At 41.1% G+C, this 24,751-nt stretch overlaps 1 protein-coding gene across 5 annotated transcripts in view; it reads right to left on the reverse strand.

Annotated features, from left to right (window-relative positions):
• The window catches only part of diaph2 (diaphanous-related formin 2), a 372,939-nt gene that overhangs the window by 38,997 nt on the left and 309,191 nt on the right, over positions 1–24,751 (reverse strand). For 3 of the 5 annotated variants that reach the window (XM_030103500.1, XM_030103494.1, XM_030103482.1), the window contains 3 exons: positions 21,629–21,764; positions 5,023–5,115; positions 3,469–3,534 (listed from right to left, as the gene is read on the reverse strand). In XM_030103500.1, coding sequence (XP_029959360.1) covers positions 3,469–3,534; positions 5,023–5,115; positions 21,629–21,764 — 295 coding nt within the window. The remainder of the gene's footprint in view (positions 1–3,468; positions 3,535–5,022; positions 5,116–21,628; positions 21,765–24,751) is intronic. The other 2 variants (XM_030103488.1, XM_030103505.1) reach the window with 2 other exon arrangements.

Below are 24,751 nucleotides of genomic sequence, written 5' to 3' on the forward strand. Positions count from 1 at the left end.
ATCTAGAGACCCACCAGACCACGGGCATTTCCACTGGGCATACATTTCTTGTTAATCTATCATGGGTACCAGCCATGAAGGTGACAGCTGCAACGGCACAGAACCAACAAAGGCAATTGCGCTGCATTTAACGCTGTGTTGTTCCATATGTAAGGTACCGGAGCAGCGCACTTTGTTGAAGCAACTGGACCAAACAGCGTAACAAAACACCTTCTTGGTATGAAACTGAGCCCGCAACAGAAACATGACTTCTCCATTTCTCATCAATCCATCCCTGAGTTGAATTAGGAATGGCCGGTGTAATTGTGTAACACAAGAGTATGGCCTCCTGGGTTACATTTTCCATCTTACACAAAGTGGAGACAAGGAAATGGGAAATGGTTCTGGAATTGGGTGTAATTGTGACTGGCAGCGCCTAGAATTGTGCTCAGCCGAACACTGGAGGTAGTCTGCTGAAGCGGAGTTATGCTTAAGGACGACGAAGAACAACATGCTGAGCTTAAATGAACCCTTTCTGACGCAAGGAGAGACTCTTGTGCGACTCAGACGGAGTCTCTCTGGTACGCGCTGCTCGTTTAACGATGACAGGAGGTTAATCAAGCTTTAAAGCATGAGATTACAACAGACATGACAAGCAGGATTGAATAGATTTGGCGTGCCGTCTGATATGGATGCGCAGAGAACGCTATCTACCAGTAAATTCAAAGATTGAATTGCTGTCAGTCCCTCAAGTCAGAAAGAATGAAACATGGAGACACAATGGAATAGCATATACATAATGTCTGCTACACTTACTCACAGATAACACAAACATTCTTTAGAGACTGATAAAAAAAACATCGTCATTTCACATTGTACACACAAGAATAATAACAAAACACTTCTTTTAGTCACTGATACGCCTTTTGTCATCAGATTGTCCACTGATAGGGAAATTTTAAGGCTTTTCCTCAGAGTATGCATTCAAAAAAGAATATTTCCACGAGGTTTTTTTTATTTTTTTTTGGAAAAGATTTCTGTTTTTCCTCTTTCAAGAGATGTAACAAATACCCCCCATGTTATAGGGTACTTCCCCATTCCATTTAGAGGAAAAAATAAAATAAAGTAAAAAAAGATCCAGGCAGCTAGCATGTCAAAAGGATTTTCCCCTCTCATCAACTCAGAGTAGAGAAACCATGCAACTGTTTATCAAGTGAGTTCCCGGGCTCAATATCAATAAATACAGAGCTGTCAGTGCATAATACACTCTGGTAGCTTAGCAATGTTAGGCACAAGGAAAAAACAAGTGTGCTGAGAAAAAACTGATGCACAGTAACAGGCATGGAAAAAATAAAAACCATAAAACCTTGAGGTCTTGGGGTCACAGGTATGTCACACACTGCTTAAAAATAGCTTTACCCATAGATCTACCACTGTATTTACCATGAAATGACACTGTTATACTAGTAAAATTCACTGATTTTCAACGAAACCTCTCTCAATCTTAGAACTCTTTGGAGCAAACGAGACCCTAATAGAGTCGTAGTTGACAACTTGGTCCAAGTTCTTAAGAAGCTCTACATAAAAGAACTTTACTAGAGCACGACCAGAATTTAAAACCTATTTATAACTATCAGTCAATTATTCTTCCCTCTAAAGAACATTTGCATTTGTTTGCTACGACCAACATAGGCTACACTGAAGCATGCCTCAGAGGAAAAAAAAATCAGAGCTTTTGTCATTCGCCATATTCTTCAAAATATCAAGCATTGCATTGCTGCTTTGTATTCATGAGGGCTCTTACCTTAGTCTCTGTGTTTTTGTACGCGTTGTGGAAAAAGTTGCACAGCTCCAGAGACTTTAGTAGTAGAGCTGCTGTCGCGCATACAGTCAAGCTTAACCAGAGCTTGAACAAACACAATCCCATTTCTTCTAATACAAACTTTACAAGATGGGTCCAGCTTGCCATGGTCGATTGAATAAGTAATTGGTTTAAGAGGTCAAGGATACACTGTATGAAATCATATATCCACCATCACAGTGACAGGTGCTCAGACATGCAGCATTAACAACAACAATAGGAAAACACACATCACAGTAGGTCAGCCAGCAAGTTGCATAAACAGGCAAGGATCCTTCAGAGAGAGTGTGTGTCTATTGTGCTGACACGCATACCTTTGACGTTAAACAACTGTATAAGGGGGAAAAAAAAGGTGAGCACACACAAGCGCATGGTGAGAGGCCAAAGCACTGAGGGCCACAGATATTCTCCTGCACATAATCTAAACATCATGAAGAGACAGGACGAGGCATCATGCTGTGGCTGCTCAGGCTAACAAGAGGGAAGACAAAACTGTAGCTGCTCTATGAGACAGAACTTGTGCTGAGTGAATGTCCTTCAAGTCATATGATCACACAAATTATTTCATTATTATATTTTTGTTTTCAAGCTTAGGAGAAACTTTTATCTGATCCATAATAGTTTATCATAATAGATTTCAAATTAACCTGCAGTTGTTCATCTACGAGTTCCCTTTGTCCCACCAGCAATTGTTCTAGCTTAAATGGATATGTTGAAATACAAAAAACGAGTTTGTCTGTACCAGCACATTACTAGATGTAGTTAGATTCACATTTTGTAACCACTCGATGGGGAAAAAAACAACAACAAAAAAAAAAAACAAACAGATATTTCAAAGGTTGAACATACTTTTCTGCAACTGTAATATCTATAAGCCATGTAACAAACTGTAGCTCGCAAACATTACTGTCCTTTAAGTTCCCTTGTGCCCATTTTCCCCATTCATTTGATCAGATCAAATTGTTTTTTACAATGAAACAGGCGGCAGCATCTGCATTATTATGTGTTGATGCCTTTTCTTCTGTGGGCTTCTGTCAGAGCTAACCTTCCCCGCTCTAATCTCCTATAGATACAAAGCTGTTTTATGTGTGCTTTTTATCTTGTTTTATGATGTGTTTCCATAGAAACTAGGGCAACGCTATCCTATGTGACACTTTTATATTGGCAGTCTCCCAAAATAGTTTTCCTTCTGTATGGTGTAATGTCAATAAAAAGATGACAATACCTCACAGCAGTACGTGTAATATGTACCTGTTAGGGCAAAGCAGTGCGAGCCAGAAATCACATATCTTATTTTTTTATTATAAAACCTTTGTCAATACGACACCAACAATTGCACAGTGGTGCTATGATAAAATGCAAAACTGGGTATGAATTGATTATTTTTCATTGCCTACATGTATTTCTTAAAAAACTTTGGTCTTTATATATATATTTTGTAACGTTTACTCATCATATTGATTATCATTGTTCTCCAAAGCAGTTGCATTAACTCAGCACAGGACTCTGCCTGCTGTAGACCAGCTCACATTACATTTTCTGGCAAGAACATGTGAGCCAGGAGAAGTGCGGTTAGAAGCGAGGTGGTGCTAGGTGGGGGGATTAAAAAGGCAGCAAAGTACACACACCTAGGGTTCTGTTACCATAGTTAGCACCCGGCCACCGAGAGGCTGGACTGGAGGGGCTTTGATCACCTGCGACAATGTTGGCAATAAAAAAAATAAAAACATAGAAGGAAAGAAAAAGAAATGGAGAATGGAGAGAAAAGGAAAAGAGAAGAAGGCATCAGAGGTGACGCATGTCAAATATTGGCACAACCACAGAGTCTGGCTTTCAGGTTTACTAACACACCTGTGCAAAGCTTTGGAAACAGACTCACATTAATCCCAACACACACAAATATGAGATGGAAGGAGAGCAAGTGAAGAATGGAGCAGGATATGTTTGTTGATGGACGGCATCATGTGCTGAAACAGAAGGAAGTGTGTGTGTGTGTGTGTGTGTGTCTATTGTCGGTTTTAATTCTAGTTGTCAAAATGTTAAAGTTCTTTCAGATAATTCATAAGTAATTCAGAACTAGTTAACCCAAAACTGGCAACTACAACACTTTGATTTTTTTTTTTTTTAGTAGTGATTTTCGTTCTGAAATTAATGTGTTTCAGAAATTTGCAATGACACATCCACATACACACACACCAGTTTGGGCAGTAATGTCGACTCATGGCTGATCCAAATGACCAATCACCGAGACAGAACTTTATGCATACAATGTCCTACACACTAGCATACATTGTATGATTTATGTTACAAAGTGAGCAAAACAATAAAATATGATTAGTGAAGTGAGTGTTTGAAAAGAGCTTAACCAATATGACCAAGTCATCTTACCACGCAAAAAATTGTTTTCACTGCTGAATGAAATCAGAAACTATTCACAAATAGCATTCAGTGGTCAACAATACGTGATCACAATAACAAGCATAATAATTCATGTAATCACAGTAGGTCAGTTTGAATTTGATCACCACACTGAGCAATGCATGTATTAAGAAAAATTGTTTGTGGATGAAATAATGTCAATAAATCATTTGAAATTGATAGTGTATTCAAGAATTAGGAGACGCTCTGCTTTGGAATAGAAATGATTTCAGTAAATAGTGTATACTTCTTAAGGAATGATTGCAGCCGTGTGGCGATGGCAGCACCTGTGGCTCTCCTGCAGAACTCTGACTTGAATATCAATTGACCCTGGCACCCCTGCGAGGTGGCACTCTCTCGGGCACGGTTCATTCATCAAGGCAGAATGGAATATGTTGAGACAGGATTATAGTGAATCACCCTCGGAGCCACTGCTAAGAGCTTTATAAATGGCAAAGAGATAATACATTTGTAATGACTCGCACTCGAGCACATGGGCGCCTGTTTTCCGTGCCACCTGTTTTCTGTTTGTGTGCGCATAAGTTGATGCCTGTCATAAATCTCTGGAAAAAGTCAAAGGGGGTACGAGTAAATAAAAGGACATCATTTGCATAAAGCTATTTTTTAACATGACAGACAGCTGTCAGTTGTGTTAACATTCAAAATATCACACTGACAAAGGGTAAGGCAGGCATTTTTTTCACCGAAAATGTACAACTGACAGAAATATAGAAATGCAGAGACGGTTTTCTCCTGTGCCTTACCGTTGCGCGGCGTCCGTTTCCGCCGATCACGGAACGCAGCTCCGGACTGTAGAGCTTCCATTAGGCTATCCATCACACCAGTTTCATCTCCTTCTGCAAGAGAACAAATAACAAAAAAAAAAGAGAGAGAGAGAGAGATGTTTATAGAACAGTGTGTACTTTTTTTGAAAAAAAAAAAAGTGAGTGGAAGTTTATAATACCACAGCTATTACATGGTATGTTATTATGGAAGAAAGACTTGCATGGCTCAGTCAGGAATTAATTGTAGGCGCTGTAGGGCGGATTCCCTTCTAACAACAGGTGCAAAACAATCACCTGACATCAGAGCTCAATCAGAAAGAGTGCTCTGTGATTGAGCTATAAACAATCCCTGTACATGGATGAGTGTTGAGACACAGGGCTGTCACTCAGGCCTGTCCTTTTTTAGCAAACAGCTGGGAAGGAGGAAGACACACTTAGAATTTCGCTTGGAGTTTAGAGGAGCCTCAGGATGAAAGCATCCAGTGATGGTCATTGACAGATATTCTTTCTGTGGCTAACGCAGGGGAGCTAAGTGCTCTTTACAAAGATTTAGTGTGGAGCCGCTCAATACCCGGGCGCTCTATCATTGTTCAGTCAATGACACCAGGACTGGCCTTCGAAAAACATTCCCCCTGCCCAACGTTCCAGCTGTCGCGTGGATCCATGAAACCAGGGAAGTGGAGGCCGTCAGCGCGGCCTCAGAGACAGGTACAATGCACCGAGACTATTGCAAGACCGACGGCGGGAGTAGTTTCAGCTGCACACACAGCAGACAGCTCAGTGGTAGCGTGGTTCAAAAATAAGCTTAGGTTCTATATCTGGGTCATCTATCTTTATGCCCTAATACTAATGAGTCAGAGGGGCACCCTTTTTATCATTCTGGACCAGAACAGACATTATTTTAAACTAGGATCATTAGGGTGAGTTATTGTGGAGCTGGAGACGTGGCCATCAATTCTTTTGCATATATGAGTGAACTAGCTCTTCCCCACTGTTTACTATTAAGGTCTTGTTTCTGCACTGCGCTTGCATCTACAATTGAAGTGAAAAATTCAAAAATAAGTGCAGACAAATGCTACTTTCAGCACCACTGCACGATTCCAGGAGGTGGCCGCCATCAATCTATCGTTACTTGTGCGTCTTCAAAGAGGCACAACGGTCAGAAAAATTCAATTTGTGCACACAGCATGTTGAGACAGAGCGGTACCTGATTAATTTAAGAACATGGCACATACAGTATATTGACACAAATAACGAAGTCGGGCATGTGTACTCCCCCTCTCTCCGTCAGCAACAAACCACACAACCTGCAAACATTCAGTCAAGTATAAGAAGAAAGTGCAACTAAGAATAGAAACATATCCTATGTGAATTTTAAAAAAGCAACTCTTCAATCGTCCCTAATTTTACTCTATCTCATTCCTGTTCTTTCTTCCTCAAGTCCTTCCCAAGGGCTACTTTGAAATCAAAGTATCTGTTCCGGCTGTGTGCTGTGCTTAAAAGCAATCCCGATTAAATCAAGCTTAATTAGACCAGCTTTATCAGAACAAAACCAAAAGCCGAGCCAAGTAGTGCTTATCTTAAATTGCAGCACTACACCTCTGATAGCAAGCTCATTGGTTTTAAAGGGGGAGCATGGGTTTCGCCTCCTGTGGACCTCGAGAACAATATTGTGGACAACTTGCAGCTTCTACAACTATATCAACTCCGTGGATCTTTAGCTACTCCGTCTAATGTGGGCTAGCAAGGACACATTGAGCATCTGACAGGAGGCGGAACGTGTTAAGTGGCAGGTAAACATTTATCTACAAGCGCTCTGGTACATGAAACTTTTTGACAGCTCCTTCCTCACTGCCTTCTTCATGGAGACCTAAACATCACAGGGGGCACCTGACACTTTGATCAATTTGTCCTACTTCTAGCTTAACTGTAGCACAATTCATCATTTGTAATGGCCAGGACTTGGGAGCCCGGGTAGACTGGGATTCAGGAGGGAGGATGCGCACACAAAGAACCACAACAACTGAAATGGGAAGCAGAGTCCCACTCACTCCACAGTGCTCAATTAAGCACTTCCTGAGCGTTTCAAAGCTTAAACCTGAGCAGGGCCTCTCTCAGTAAGCTACCACAGAGCCTTCAGAATGAATGATAAACTCAATCACATATTTGTAGATATTACAAATCTGCAAAAGAGGAAGTAAGTATTCGGTGCGGGGGAAAAAATATTTGACGACACTTATTTGAGTAATCCTCAAAGCAAACGCTCTTCATTACCTATTGTAGCATTTCACACTTTAACAGACATTTCTGCCTCTTTTCTGCAATTCACTCATCTTTTTTTCTGAGCTGTTAAACCCAAGGCAAATATTCATCTGCTTCTCATTAGCAGCGGTGGTACATTGCATGGTAGGGAATTACAGAAAAGCTAACCTTTTATGCCCAGAGATCTTTCTCAAGAGGAGAGATCCCCTCTGCTCACAGGAAATTGCTTTCTAAATGGGTTAAGATGGGCTAAGACCCAAGACATTGACAAACCCTTCCAGTGATGAAACACCTTGGTGGGCAACTCAACAGGCAGCCCTGGGGTCCTTTAATGATCTTATTAGAGCTAGTGGAAGTGTGGAACATGGTTATGGCTTTTGCACTTTTAGGTATTTTCTTAAACAGTTAAACCTTTAAGAGCAGGAACTAAAGCTCTGTGAAACTCTGCCTCCCTGAGAGAGATGGCATACCTTTTCCATATCTTTCACTTTGATCCCTGCCTACTTCCAATCCCCCACCTCCCCATCTTTTACCTCGATATCTAGTTGTACCCGAACTGGAAGCTGTACTAAATGTAACAGTGAGCCTTGGGGATTGACTCCGTCTGCACTATATTTACAGGCAGCACTATCACCTTTTCTAATTAGAAAGGATAACAAGGGCGGTGTGCTCTCAGCAGGATTGGCATAAAAACTTCACACGTCAGATTAGTTTTTCCTTTAAAAAAGTATCAACAGTTAGACATCGGCTGCATTGTCTTTTAGAAATCCCAGGAGCAGAACAGTCAAATGTCGGCAGTCAGACAGGTTGAAAAAAAAGAAAAGGCACAGATACTGTAAGTGTCGCCATAAAGAAGAAAAAGATGCAAAGCGAAGAAAGGCATCACAAGAAATATCACCAGCTGCATGTAGCAGGGGGAGAAAAAGGGAAGACTTTCTATGGGAGCCATACTGGAAGCGGTGGAGTGGGTTATTGAGCACGAACGGTGAAGCACGGCAAGACACAAGGTCATAAAACACCTTCCTGAATACTTGACGACCTGAGCCCGGTGACATTTAATTATTTCTAAAACATACACCGCAGTATGCACGCACAGGCACACAGACGACTCGAACCTGCCTACACAAGTCAAGTAAAACAAATACAGAATGTATATTAGCTACTACAAGTGTGCCGGCGCCACTTAACTTTTGTAATTGTTTAGTGTGGTTTCCTCAGATGTCAAGTGAGTAAAACTTTGACAAACAAAGGCACTGAGAGGAAGGAAGACAAAGTGCACTCTAGTTAATCTCTGCAGGGAGAATTATGCTCATGGCTTCCCATGGCATCATCGAGCGCAGTCCAACTCTAATTTACTGCTGTTTGCCATTCTGTGGCCGCATGATGGTGGTGTTCTCCTCTGTGCTCCCTTGCATTTCCTCTTGGTACTTTAACCTCCCACAGTTCAAAAATAAGTGTTTAAGGTGAGCTGGTTTTGTTACTCTAATGCTGTGGGTGTGATTGTGCGCAGTGATCTGACTCCTTGTGTTTTCTTTGTGACAGACTGGTGACCTTTCGGGCTCTATCTACACTGTCTCCGTTAATGGTCAGCTAGGATTGGCTCCAGCCCGCCATCATCATCAAGTCAATGAAGTTGTAACAACTATGAATCATTTTATGGATTTAAAGCCTTTTGCACACATGTATGTTGTTTCTTTCATCACCAAAACAATGTAATTTGAGAATTTCTACAATAGACTTTTTTTTTTTTTTTTTTTGCAGAAGAAAAACCGAGTGTGGCTTTTTTCAGACTCGGCTAAAGTTACATCTGATTTACCATTATTGACAGGATCTTTTATAAGTTCACATACAGTTGCGTTAGCACTGAGAAATGTGTAAGAATGTGCTACAGATGTCATTACTGACATGCTCCCAAGCTCACACAATGAGGAGCAGCATCCGATTGATGGTGGTTGATTGATCCTTTTCACTGCTGACATGTTAGAGAGGTCAGATGGTTGATTGGTGGGACCAATGCATTGAAAATGGAATGTTTGTTGCTGAAGAGGCACCTGTTGAGTGAGCTGTTGAGCTGGTTCGGTTTGCTGTTGACAGCACTTTTGTGTAGAAAATGTTTTATATATATATATATATATATATATATATATATATATATATATATATATATATATATATATATATATGTATGTGTATGTATATATATATATGTATATATATATATATTGGAAACTGCTTGGGTAGAAAGGATTTCTCATAACCTATAGCTGAAAGGGGGAAATTGTGTTTTAAAGTTTACGTGTAGATTAGGACTCTGTTTGACAAGTAAGGTTTCAAATCAAAGCTTTCAAAACCATCACGTGTCACTGTAGTCTCCGTACAAATTCTTCATTATCAATCAATCAAAAAAAAATAAATTAAAATTAAAAATCAAGTATTTTCACTTCAATAGACAACATATATCTATTGTTTTTTTTTCTGTTAACTGAATTCAATTTTTCATGACAGATTGATAATTCACTCGGATCCTGCGGTAAGCATCTCGGCTTTGCTATGCTTTCACTTTGTCTGCTTTTTGCAGGTGATTTTCTAAAAGTGAAATGATGAGTGGCGTCACACACAAAAAGGATTATTCACATGAAGGCTTCGCCTGCTTTAGATGATGTGTGCATGTGAACAATCTGCTGGAAGCTTCACTTTCATGTCCATTTGCTTGTGTTCACAATGGAGTGACTGAATGGAGTGAAAAGCTGGATACAAAAGCTGAAAACTGGACATGATAGAGGAAAAGATCCATCCAGCCACAAGTCCAGGGAATGATCACAACAAACAAATGATAAATGGATTTATCTTACATAGTGAATTCTAACCACTAGAACAGCCCCAAAGTGCCTTACTTTCTTAATCACATTCACCCATTCACACTCCAGTGGAGCCAGCTGTGATGTTTGGCACTCAATCCACCTATTGTAGGCAGTTTTCAGGCTCAGTGTCATTCTCAAAGACACTTCGAAATGTTGACAGATGGGGGTATTGAACCTGCAACATTCTTATTGAGAGATGACCAATGCGCCAATAAATGAATAAACAGAATGTGGGGAATGATCGGTCAAGAAATTGGGGCTAGATGAAGAAATGTCCCTCATCTAAATGACAGCAGAAGCAGTTTGCATCACCTTTCCAATTTTGGTGAATAATAAAAAACTGAAGCATTTCAGAGTTAGTAAAACACAAATCCATGTAATCCAGTGTGCATTATTCAGTAAGCATGATTTATACAAATATTTTGTGAGATCTGGAACAAATATTCTGTATTCTACATTCATCAATGCAAATGTGCTCAATATTTTATTTGTGTGAGTGCATCTGTTTCTTCTTATCCTTATTAATCAATCAGTTTCCATATGGCAACAGCACATATTTTATAGAGAATGTGCAAGTCTGTAATAGATTGGGTCAGAAACACACAATGCAAACAACTGTCTCTTCAAAAAAGTGAAAATTGACTAGTTTTCTGTGGTTTTGACGTGCTTATTTGAAACACCTTAGACATGATAATCGTATAATTATGCACACATCCAGTTTGTAAATTCAATTTGCTACCTGTCATCCTTTGCATATTGTGCGAGGGAAGAACAAACACAGCGGATCGATGGAGAATTTCCGATCGCTCACATGCAGAATCAATGATTCATGACAGAAAAATCGAGGCAATGCCAAAACGTCTGTCTAGTACATGGAATAAAATACAATATCCAGTTAAACCGGTACCAAGAGCAGCAAGTTTCAGTCCATAAGAATAGGAATAAGACAAACCTACCATTAATTGCTGATATACAATATTTTAATCAATGAAAGCTTCATACAATTTCCATAGAATCTGTAACGATAGTGATCAAATTCTTTCCACAAATCAAAGAGTTTGAGTGTTTCAGGCAGGAGAAAGATGTTCCTTATCTACCGCTATCTGCAAGCAAATTCCTGAGTCTAATTTGTCCTGTAATGAGATCTAATGAGAGCTTACAGGCCTCGCGCTTGATAAATTGAAACCGTTGCGAGAGAAGAAAAGAGTGAGAGCTTAACCTCACCCCAGTCACCCTCCGTGACTCCCGTCGTCGAGATGAGAAAGAACAGCCAGAATGAAGAGGAGAGGAACAACTCGCTCTCACTTTTTTTTTTTTTTTTTTGTGCTTGCTGCGGATTGTTTTTGAACACATTTGAGCCCATCTGTTCCCCCACAGAAAGTCACCTGTGCAATTAACCTGGACCATTAGCCGTGAAACAAAGGCCTCGGTGGAGGGAGGGGGGGGTGCTGCTTTATGGCCAGGTGGAGACACAACAACCACACTTTCTTTTAATCTCATCTTCTCTTTCTACTCTCACTTGCGTGCACCTGGTTTTGTGTTATTTTCACACCTGAATTCAGACACAGCCACCTAGATATACACAACCACCTGCATTGCTGAATGCTCCCCCTCCCAGTTCTGTTAGACATTTCCAACTGTCTGGCTTCGAGCGCTGCTTTGAAAGCCCAAAAAAAACACAAATAACACTTGCAAATAACTGATTTTTCAATGCACTATGAAGAGATTCAGAATGTTCATTCTCATTCATTCTTTTACTGAAAAACATCAACAATGATCCTGACTGCTATTATCCTCCTTAAATGAAGAAAACACACACTAATAAGGAGAGACATGCAAATGGGAAGTCTGAAATTTATACTTTGGCCAAAGTTCACATACCCGCTATATCAAGGTCATAGAAATATTCCAGTTTCGCAGAAGATGTATTCTCACCACTCTAACAATACAGAGGCCTATGAACGATGAGAACTTAAATCAACGAGCCAAAAGCTCCCAAATGCATTTATTTTCTCCTCTCGTCCTCCATATCTGCATCCCTTGCAGCTCTCTGCAGTACATCCTCTGCCATTAATTTGGAGTAGGTGTATGTTTACGAGGTGCATGTTCAGAGTCCACTTGAGTTAAAGGGAAAAAAAAAAGCCGGAAGAATGAAGATGGAAGGATAATATGGCTAATAAAAAAGACAAATTTACTGGCTGATTAATCTGGATTGTTTTACTGTAACAATTTGATGAGCAAACCCACTCACGTCCTCCCTTAACTCTATTAGGGAGTCTCCCGCAACACTCCGCTCCAGGAGGAATGGCAGCGGAGCTACTTTAGTGGAGCTATCAGGACCTGTGTGGCGCCAGGGTCGGGGATGGATGTGCTGAGAGGGAACGATGCCTTGAAGATAGAAAAGGTTGGCTGGAGGTGAAAGGTGCATTACGCACGACATGCGCGGAGGAACAGACAAGTGCTGAAGCCATGTTGGCCTGGTCATCGCAGGCCTGATCTCACACGTGAAAAAGAAAGGGACGCGTCTCCGACTGTAAGAGACCGCGGGAAACGTGGGGAGAAGTTGGATGTCGACAAGGGAGAGATGAAAGTGGATTAGCCGCCGTGGCGATTTGCATTCTGTGGTGGAACGAAAGCCCCAGCGATGCCCCGAATAGCTGGATGCATGAATAAGTAAACAAACAAAAACAAAAATAAACCCTCCATCTGGATGGATGCTGCCAGGCCCCATGTGAGAAACGGTAGGGAGGGGAGGCTGGGGGATGGGAAGGCGAGGCGGGGAGTGAGAGGCTTGAAACATCGCCGTCACCACACTCTGTTTCCTCTGCTATCATTTACTCCGACTGCCTGCGGTCTCCCCCGGTTACTGTGCTGCTATCATTATATATCCACAGCTCTTGGCTAGCTTGCCCAGTAGCAGCACCAACACACAAGGGAGAGCTCTAACCCAGCACTGACAGATGTTAACTTGACACACTTTCTCTGAGCCACATGGGGTCAACATGTCATGGTGCCAGCAGGGCCATGGAAACCTGTCCTCGGAGCAGAGCAGACCCCTTTAAAACCCTCTCTTCAAGCCACAACAGGATAGATCCACACTGATATGCTTTTATGAACCGACCACCCAGCAGGGTATTTACTTGCCTAAATTCACCAAAGTTTGGAAGATGTGTAAGATGTAGATTAAAAAAATAAAAAGTTACGCAATAATCTGAAACACGCACACAGCCATGTTTTATTTACAAAGCAACATGGGCTTGTCTGCAAACACAGTTCACTTTGCAACCAACAACTGCTAATGCAAAGAAGAAGGTCATATTTCCACTCAGTGGTCTATTTATTCAGAGAGCAATCAAGAAACGGTTCCCTACATCTAATAAATATTTACTGTTGTTTGTCTGACTACAACAAGAAGGTTGATGCCGCACAATGCCAGACATGGCCGCATCCAAATCTTTCTGACGTGTGTGCCTGTCTGGGTTCCTTCGGTGTGTGTGAGGTTCTCTGTCTCTGTGTATTTCTCAGACATAGAGTTCTGCTTTGCAATGCTGTCTTTCTTTAAGGCCACCACTGAGAGTTGCTCAAATCAGATGTGGTTAAATCTCTCCCTTTAAATGGCTTTAATATGCTTTGCGTACTTCCTGCCGCCGCATCGCATTCAAATGCATTTATATGCCAACCACTAAATAGATTTTATTGTGAAGCAGCGTCGGGACGTGCAGTCTAAATTGCTAATGACAACAGGACCAGAATCAGTCAACTTCAAAGGGTTTTTTTCATTGCCGTTAGCAGAATGGTTTTAAGTGCTGCAGTGGTAAAATAAAGATGCAGCCGGGGTGCTGATGAAGGGTTTTTTTTTTGTTGTTGTTGTTTTTCAATAGTTAGAAGAAGCCTCCTTTGCTTATGTTTTGAAGGCATACAGACAAAAGCTTCATTAAGCTCATCAACTAGTGTCACAGAATATCTGAAGCTCCGATCACTGCAACTAATGCAAAGTATGATACAAATGCATCCTGACTGTACAGATGTTTAACATACATGACTGTTTATTTCAGGGAGTCTTATCATGATAAGGGTCACAAAACTGAGGGATTGTCAAAGAGACTTTGGATGTATCTGAAGCCAAACATCCTGTGTGTTTCCCATCCAGAGGAAGCACACTTAGTCCATTTCAACTGAGTGGCACATTTGGAAAGCGGTTGCAGAGTTTTGGAATCCAGATCAAGATAACATCTGAACCAAACCCCACAAGGGCTGTTTGCATCAGTGAAAGGCGGTGCCGTCTGGGGAAGCTAAATGGATTTGACAATGGGATTTGATGGTCTTTGTAGTGAGGGTAATTAGGTTTGATTGACTGTAAAGTGACTGGTGAGGTCCAGATCTGGGAGGGGAAATGATCAGACACTTGAACCACCCACAAATTAATGAGATTCAACTGTGCCTGAGCTGATTTCACCAAGGAGAAAAAGAACATTTATGAAAGCAATTGGAGGGAGGAAAGTGAGGGGATAGCAAGAGCGAGTGTGTGTTAACAGAGAAGGAAAGCTGTACAAAGAGACAGATGGAATAACACAGACAAAACAGAAAAGACAGATTCATGTCTGAGCATGTCTGGGAAAAAAAAAAAAAAAAAAAATCCCCCAAAAAACTACAAGACAGGACCAAATCTGGTATAACTATGTGCCTCTCAACGCATATGAGACACACATCAAAAGGCCCTAACCTGCTTAACCTTAACCCCAATCCCTTTGATTTCATGCTGTTGTGTAGGCTGCATGTTAGAGGTTCTTCTGTGTGGAGTTTTCATGTTCTTCCTGTGGCAGACAAGTGGCCAGTCAAGACTGTACTCTGGACCATCTACAGAACGGCTTTAGCAAGTTAAAGTAGCTTCAAAGATGGAAAGACAGATTGGAATTTCTCTCATATAGCAAACATATGGGGGAAACAATTTCCTGGTTCTCCTACTAATGAACTATTATTTTTATCGTAAAACACTGTATGCATACATTAGAACCACAGACATTTTCCCTATGCTGACACTTATCTTGAGAAATGTTCCGGAAAGATAACAAATCCCTGAGAGTGGCGAATGACTTGTTTATTGTATCGCTCAGAAAATGACATTTTTGCGGTCAATAAAATGCATTTCATCCATGGATGTCACTTGTTTATGAATAAGTTTCTTTTTCAGCATGTTGCACTTCACTCTGCTTGATCTTATAGGACTGAGCCGAGATGCATCCATCTATAATCTCTGTGCCGTCGTCGCCTCCAGGCAGATTGTGATTCTGACTGGAGATACAGCACAATCTAATATGCCGTTATTTATTAGAATGGGTGTATGACAGCAGATAATCCTGGTGCCCTTGTTCCCGTCTTTCAAGGTAATGATGGAATTCACCAGTCCATATGCTGGAGTTTCAGAGCGTTGCGTGTACTTTTTGCACTCTGGATCGCGTAGGTTCAAACACAAGGACACGCACACAAAGTAATTTCCACCAAGTCGGGCATCAGACTGCAATGATCTCTATATGCAGATGCAGTCAAAGATCCTTCATTTAGACAATTCATCAAAAAGTACAAATATGTACGCAGACGTTGAAGGCTTCAATGCCAAGCCAGAGAAATTACACTTGAGGGAATAAACAGCAGAGTCAGAAGCGTTGTACCATACATCATTGTTACATTCTGGAAAGGTCTGTCCTTGTTCGTTATCAAACATGAAGGTCAGCTTTAGCTCTCTAATACTGCCTTCATTTTCCCAGCTAAGCTGAGGAATAGTGAGAATCTCTCTCAGAAACATTTCTTTTATCTACTTGGGTTTCTGACCTTCACGTCTCTACAAGCTATCTCCCCTGGTAATATTGTTTGCCATGTCTGCCGAGCGGCCGAGACACTATGCAAACTTAGAAAGCCAACTCGTCCACTCCACCAACGCATGTCAGCACTCGTCTGCGATCGCCCCGGCCGGCAAGGCTGTGGCGCAGGTATGCGCCGGCCTACCAGCAGCTGTCAGTGTCGCACAAAGCCATCAATCCACATCTCCTCTCCTGTCACTCCTGACAGGGCTCCGCCAGCCACAAACAGGCAGCCGGCAGCACAGGAATATGTCAATTTAGTTTAGCATGCCACGCTAATAGACACTCGAATGTGAAAAATTTGCTTGAGGAAACAAAGAGATAAGAAATCACAACTTGCTGTCGAGATTGTGTGGACACACTGGGATGAGGGCATGTTATATCAGGCTCTGCAAACAGTCACATGGGCAAATGGAAAATACAGACTGGTAGAAAAACGTAAGATCCTATCAATGTTACAACGGGTCTAACCTAACTAACCTTCTTAACTTATTGTGCTCAATTCACTGAGTGCGATGTTTTTGTGAGAGGAGTCCAATTTTATTTATGTAAACATAAACTATTTCATTCGGAAAGTGTGAAAGGTTGACAAGGAGGATGCATAAATAGAAGCTGCAGGCCCATCATTGTCAACCTGCCAACTGCTTTCTGCAGAGAATCACAGAGACACAGAGACCCTGCTGAACCGAAGAAAGGAAAGAAAAGGAAATGCCTAAACAAGAACCACCACCTGAAATAAAGAGCTTTGTGGAGTGAAGGAGGGCACATAATAATTGGAAAATGTAATAGAAATGAAAAATATATTACAGGAACACCATTTGTGGATTAACCAGAAACCGTGTGAATATAACCACTTCACACACAGGATCTTAAATTGATATATTTTTTTCTATAGCTGCGTACCTTCGAGATGTCTAAAACACTCCTAGGCTTCATAATAAAGGGATCAGTTGCCTTTGCATGTCGTGTGTCTGTTATACAACTTCCAGATGTTGTGAGAACAAAGGCAACAACATTAAAGATGATAATGTGTGCAATAGCTACATTATGACACAAACACGGTGCCAAAACCGTATCTTTCCTCCATAATATTCCCACGGAGTCATCTTTTGTGTGGATCTGCACGCTGCTAGTGGCTGCAAGCTGTTGCAGCGGATTGAGGTGGCTGGGTGGGCTTTAATTCAGTCTGTAAAAAGATGATCGCTCCGCAAGTAAAACTTAATCGTAAAAACAGCATCTGTGGAGCCTCTGTGTTGTTTTATGTCTTTTAGTAAGACTGTTAGGGATAGATTAAAAAAAATCAAATTTTGCAATAAGATCAAATTTCTGCTTAGCAATCTAAAATTAATACATCAAAAGGTTGGATAACAGGAGCTGATAGTCGGTACACTCATAAAAGATGGGGAAAAAAAAAAACAAAAAACAACTTGAATATTGGAACTGAAAGGCTCCCAGGCATGTTATTCTTCGGTTTGGCGATTAAATGTTTTCTTTAAAGGTTCATGCGGTGGAGGAGGCTCCTGCACAACCTGCTGCAACTACTCACTTTCTGAAAACTATAGTTTCCCGGGTCGGGGAGAAGTCGGCGCACTCAGAATACAAAGTTCTTCTCCATTTCTCCGTGCTACCTGGGAGAAATGCCCGGACTAAATAAAATATTGCGCTAACTTTTATTTCCTGGTTGTTTGTTTATTCTTATTTCCCTCATGCCAAGCTGCATTGTGCTCAAAGCGGCGCGCGCGCTGCCCGGCTCTGTTCAAAGCTTAGTGATTTTGACTGGGGTACGCAGTTGACATGTGGGTTCAGACACTTGCCCCAGACGGGGGCACTGACCCCGCCGATGCCAGCCGCGCAGGCGACCAGAGGGGCCCGCTGCTCCTCGCAAACGCCTCGGAGAAGGAAAGTCCAGATGCTTTACCATGCCCTCGTCTTGATACGCTCAGCATGCTGCCAGCGACACTGTTTCATATGCTGCAATAAAAAATATCCCACTGTGTTGCACGATCTTTCCCTGTTACAGACAGAAACATTAGTTTGGATTTATTCCGCGCTGTTCAACAGTTATTTCGAGTGAAGTAAAGCGATTTAGTAAATTTTGAACATCTGGTCAGTTGAAGAGAATATGGAAATCCACTTAGAGCAAATTAAAACAAATGGGGTGACTGGGTAATGATTTCATCAGCAATTTCCTACATTAGGATTTCTAATATTTCACCAAGTAAACGTGTTCGGCGCTGCACTTGTCTCATATATCAATCACGTCTGTTGAAGAAGTGAGGGAGAACACTCAAATTCTATCAACTGGGACTTTCCTCTTTCCACATCAGTTTCTGAAAAGCATTTTTCTGTGGTGCCCCCCTCCCCCACCCTGCTGCTGCCATTCTGGGAAAAGCTAAATGAATTAAACTCTCATTAAATATGCATTTTATTGTTAATCATTTGCAAGCGAAGAGGATTAGGTTGCAATTTGTGAAATGACATAAAATCTATCCTTTCTCAAAAATAGCCTCTTGAAATTGCATTAAGTGCAGTAGTATGGTCCGTCTAATGGTCTTTTAAGTAATAAAATGGCTAAATCTGTAAATCCACAAAAGAGATAAGACGCCGGCCTGTAAATAATTACAATGATACAAAGGCCATATGTTTACTCCATCTGCTAATGCTAATGGCTTTAACAACAAAAAACACATATCTATCTATCTATCTATCTATCTATCTATCTATCTATCTATCTATCTACAACATGTAAAACCAAAACAATAAAGACAAGAACTGGATCAACAGACTATCACTGCAGGGTTTCAATTAGCCTTTCAACCTTTCTCAATGTAAAATTAACGTAGAAAATGTTTGGCCATGATTAATTAATGTCAAGAGGAATTAAACAGGCCTCATTGTGCCGTACGCTACCTTACTTTCCCCAACCTTCACAGAAAACATGACTGAAACAGTGTGAAATATTGATGTGAAAAGTCTCCTCAAATAACCAAGCCCTTCAACTATCTCAAGCACATGTAGAATTTTTGAACAGAGTTGGCGAGAGGAGCCAAGACTCTCAAGCCAAGGCTGTCAACTGGAGAGGGGTGGAAGCACAGAGAAGAAAGATGCAACAAGAAAACACTGAGTATCCTGCGATGCGAGTTCCAACCGAACAGCTTAGAGAGAAACTGGGAGAAAACAAGAAACCCGAACCACCAGGCTGACGTAACCCCCAACATGCCCATGGCTCATGATCAGGTTCCCATTCACAGGATCCATCTGAAAAGCTCTGCGCTTGATTGTCCTTTATATTATTGAGTACACAAAAAAAAAAAGAAAAGAAAAATAAATTCAAGGTTCGATGAAAACGGCTCGTCAATGCAGGTATATAACCTTGCCGCAGAAAAGAAGCAGCCGGGGCTAACTACATCTCGAATTTAAAAGTGTGCATTTCATAACTTCCAAGGTCACTGTCGCTGCGACAGTCCGACGAGCTAGGTGTTGCTGCGGAGGACAACCCCGCTATCTCCAAGGCTGCAGGCATCGTTGCCCATGTCATCCTTATGTTTTATTCATACAAGTCATATTATGGCATTCAGAAACGGAGATCAAAATCTGCTCTGGCAGAAATATTTAATATCATACCTACTCCTCTATCCTCCTCCATCTGGTTAGCCAGAATGAGAGTGAGGCGTAGACAGCCTCCTTCAGCTCAGCCATGTTGGATTATTAAAAGTGAAGCTTTCAGTGGGGTCACTGCTCAGAGACAAAAGGAAAAAAAAAAAAAAAAAAAAAAAAAAAGAAAAACTGTAGCATGCATCAATTATCTTGGAGAGTTTGTGGCATACTGAAGACTGTCTTGTCACATTTCCCAATGTGGCTGAGCCACAGAGAGGTCCTTGGCTGGCTCTGACATTTAGAAGCTGGTGAATTGTGGAAATCCCAGTCTGTTTGTCAAAAAAAAAAAAAAAAAAAGGACAAAAGACCACACTGACTGCTTGCAAACCCCCCCAGGCTTGAAAATTTCTTCTCAATGTCATTGGCATAACTAGACACAGACATGCAGCTCTGTGGCAGTAATTCTTCATGTGTTAACAACTGAAACTTACGCTGATCAATACGCGCCGCACTGGCATCGCCGGAAGACGAGAGAACAGTTCATCCAGTTCACAACAATAAATATAACATGCTGCCTGCAAACTGCCTTAGAGCTGTTTCAGCTGTTGTTTCTTTCATGTCACTTACACATAAAAAGATGAAAATGTCAGCCATATTGGAAATACCATGCACTGAGAAAAGCACTTGTACTTCCATGTCATCTATATCTCGCATGTCCTTGCTAACTTTAAAAATGTCCTACGCCATTCACGCGTGTCTACTTTGCTTTTCTACTAATGTTTACATCAGCTCTGAATGGACATCTTCATAAGTTCCTATCTGTCTGTGCTGAAAGAAAAAAAAAACCTCCTATTTGTACTCGATTTGAAGGGCTTGAGCATTTCCTGTGTTTCACATGATTGAGTTCTGTCAGATACAGTGAGTTCAGAACAACAAAGAGCAGAACGGTTACTGTGAAGATCGTGGAGTTATGCCAGTTAAGTAAACTCATTACTGCCAGCAAGTGTAAAAAGCTCCATGAGTAGAAGGGCAATAATTTCATGCAGCATTAAAAAAAGAGAGAAAAAAAAAATCTATGTGGTTGTCAAAAGTTGGAATGTTTCATGTCAAGGAAAAAAATCTCAATCACGCACTTAATTCAGAGTAGACTTGGGAAACTGCTCAGTGAAGGTTTTTGCTAATGTACCTTGGTGGGTTTGGTTTTATTTTCCAAGAGGGTGTTTGGTGGAGCGCCAAGCAAGAACAAAATAGAATATTTGCAACATTAATAAAGCTCTTCTAAGCCTGGCACATGGTTTCTACTCATCCTTGTTGCTGCTCTGCAGGTCAGCTTTGTTCAACGATCCTGTCGCCGTGCTATCACAAAAAGAACTGGACATAACATGTGACAGTAGAAAGACACATTTCTATAATATTAAATACAAATGCGCTGTCAGTATACTTGGAACTACAAATTAGCCAGAATCACAGCTTCCCAACAGAAAAACTGTCAGTGGCCACTAAGATTGTTCCAAGTTTTTCATTGTAATTTAGCAGTGGCAATTTTTTTCTGTCCAGCTCTCACAACATTGTTTGAACATTTAGAGCAGCCATTTATTTATTTTTTTTTGACAAAGTTGATGAAATCCTGGTAAAAGTAATGAGCACAATATGCACATAAAATTATGAAAATATGAACTTTTTCTTTCAAAAAGTGTTGTCTGTGGGAGAAAATGCTGTTCTCGTTGGAGACGAATAGTGAATAAGCTATCGTGCGCGGGACAAAAATGAATAACCTCTGTTTGGAAGCATTGTTTCAGCCATGGAGGTAAACGTGAGATTCCCTCACAGCTGACTCCTTCTCCTCCCACACTTTATCCTCCTGCCTTTACAGTTCACGCCTGTGTGTAACAACATTCCACAAAAACCCCCCCCCTTTTTTTTTCCATCAGTCTGTTCTTGTCCTCCAAACTTCCCGCCCGCCTCCCGGTTTCCGTCTCGGTGGCGACACTGGGGAAAGTGGCGTACCTTTGTTCATGTCAATCAGCTGCTTCTTCTTCTGCTGGCGCTCCTGCTTCTCGCGCTCCGCTTTTTCCTTCGCCAGCTTGGCTCTCTTGATCTTCTCCTCCATCTCCTTCTTCTTGTGGTTCTCCTTCACTGCTTCCTGATGAGGGACACACACACACACACACACACACACACACACGTGCACACACACACACACACACACACACACACACGCAGATAGAAATCAAAATATGGCTTCTACTACCACCACTCCCTCAGTTCGTTCCCTACTGTATAGTGTGTGGAAGCGTCAGCATGCCGGCGATGGTTTGATAAATAAGCTGCTGGAATAAACATCACATCACATCATGCCTACTGTATGCTTCTTTTTTTTCTTTCCAATCCGATTCCTACTGACTCAACTATTTGTTTCCAATAACCGAAACAGCTGATTTTCAACACCACGCCTATGTAGCTGTTTGTAAGTAAACAAACGAAACACTGGAGGGCTGCTTGTATGTTCCAGGCTGGTATATTTTCCAGTGTGAGCTAGTCCTCTCATAAGAGAAGGGAAGTAAAGCAGCTAAAGAGAGAGAAAGCGATATTATCCTCCTCCTCCTCCGTGGCCAGCTGAAATGTCAGGAACGAGCAAGAGAAAGAGAGACAATCAACAGTATGCATTCAGCCTTTACAAGCGCGTCCATTTGCTCTTGTGCCAGTGGAGAGGAAGAAGCATCCCTGTGACCTTCGGATGCAACAAAACGCGGGACCCCTCAAAGGTGTTAGCATATACAGTATGTGTGAGAGGTCACACCGCACGTGCAAACATGTCTACGACTGCGAGGATCCAGGCTGGAGGCAATGGCCATTTTTGCGCTCCTGCTCATCTCCTTGTGTATGCATATGTGTGTGTGTGTGTGAGTGTGTGTGGCAGTAAGTGAAGGCATGGCCCCGACTGTGCACTGATATAATAAGTGGCGACAGTAGGCCCCCCCATCTAATGCCCCTGTGGTCCTGATGTGTGTGTCGTGTTGGCAGCTAAGACAGAGGGATTATGGGGATTGTGGAGAAGGAACGAGAAAAGAGCAGCTCATCATGCCAGTCAATAGCAGAGATTTTCTCCACGTCCAAGGACACGAGCCCTCATTGTCACTGTCTCCTTGTTGGATGACAAGGGCAATGAGCGAGAGAACGAGAGAGAGCGAGAGAGAGAGCGAGAGAGAGAGAGAGAGAGAGAAATAATCAAAAAAATCAAAAAGTCAAGAGTTAGAATAATACAAAGTAAAATATATAAATGCATCATGCATATATCATAATGGATCATTTGTTCGACATTAAAACCTCTTTAATCTGGAAAAACTTGATCACGTCTTGAGGCTTGTGTGAATAATACAAATAAACACTATACAGGCTATCAATTGCAAGTAGTTTACCGCTGTTTTGAATCAATAATGGAAGCTCTGCTGTTTATTTAGTAATGAAAAAGGTTCACTTTGTGTTTAAGTGATGTACATTTGCAGTGGGGGGGTTCCCGGTTTATTGCAGGAAGTAAGAAAGCGTTGCTCAACACAACCACGGCATAAGTTGAGAGATAAATTATGCAGATTACAAATAAAATCCTGTTGGCAAAACTTATTTTAAACAAACAACTAATTTTGACTGTAAACATGATTATGCAACATAATTACATTGCTCTAATCAAACAGCACCACTAATTACCAAAGCACCAAATGTGCGTTCGCCGTTCTCCTATTTATTGCTTTACCATTCTCTTTGGAGGCCACTGTTTCGCCACTGGCAAAAACTGATTGTATCGGGTCTCATTTTCTTGGCAACTCTGTAAATTGAAGAAGCGACATACGAGGGGGAAACGATCCTCATGGGATGTGTTTTCAAAAGAAGTGTTTATTACTACAGAAAACCACATTTAAACCTCAGTGAAATGAGAGATCTGTGCAGCTCAGTTATTCTGTACAAATTCAGAAAAAAAAAAAAAAAAAAAAAAATCTAGGCTTCACATTGTGTGTCCTGTGCGCTCTCATCTACATAAGATCAAGGTAGAATAATTACAAAAGGATTTTAGGTTACTGTGGAAACACATTACTTTTGGCCTTCATATTTCATCATCTCTTCCTTAGTCAGGCCCATCACTGTAATTACAGTGGCACAAAGGATTAATTATTTATTCCAAATGAAAACCATTTTCAATAACTTTGATTTGAGGTAAACAGTGGATGCACATGTCTACGCACATGCACACACGGCACATTAATCTCTCTGGTCCGTGGCATCATTAAGCAGGAGCAGCCCGGGACAACAAAACTATCGCAGACAAGAACAAAATGAATTTTGGTCTCTTTCTATTCGTCTATACAAAAACCCTTTTTATCTTAAAATAGGTATTTTTAACATCTAACTGCAGAAGAAGATTTATCAGAACTATAGTTTACAAATTTTTTTTTTTTTTTTTGTTGGAACCTCTTTCATGGCCTCCCTTAAGTGTGCGAAGAGCATAATTTCAAAAAGATGATAAGAACTACTTCTGTAATTAATGTTTATCATTTGCTGTGGCAGATAATTTTGTTGAAAGCCTAAGAAATACAAGGATCCTGAAAGAAAGAAAGAAAAAAGAGATGTGTTTCTAATTATTGTAATGCAGCAAGGGAGGATTTTGTTTATGCAATGAGATAAATAAATAAAAAAAAACTTTTCTTCATCTAAATAAATAAAAGTGAAAATGCTATGGTAAAGATGTCTACCTTTTGATTATATAGGGTAGTGGTCGCTATGTATTAGGGTAAGGATCCTGCCTTTAATGCCTCATTAAATATGAATAACTGATATATATCTCAATGTCATGTTTATGACCGGCCTCGCTGCTCCAAACACTGAGGCGAAATATGTACCACAGGAAATGTTTGCGGCACATACAGATCAGCGGATGTATAAATATAAAGTCAAAACCTTTGAATTATGTGTGGTTTTGCATTATAGCTCTTAAATGACATTCAGGATTTTCAACAAGACCACCGAGGAGCAGATTCTCGCTTTCAGGCGCACAGCGGCCGTGAGATGAAGCGAGCGCCTGTCACACTAGTGGCCTCTGGTGTGTCTGAGGAGGAGATTATAACCACTCCTGTGTCT

Source organism: Salarias fasciatus, chromosome 2, assembly GCF_902148845.1.
Source record: "Salarias fasciatus chromosome 2, fSalaFa1.1, whole genome shotgun sequence".
NCBI classification, from domain to species: Eukaryota; Metazoa; Chordata; class Actinopteri; order Blenniiformes; family Blenniidae; genus Salarias; species Salarias fasciatus.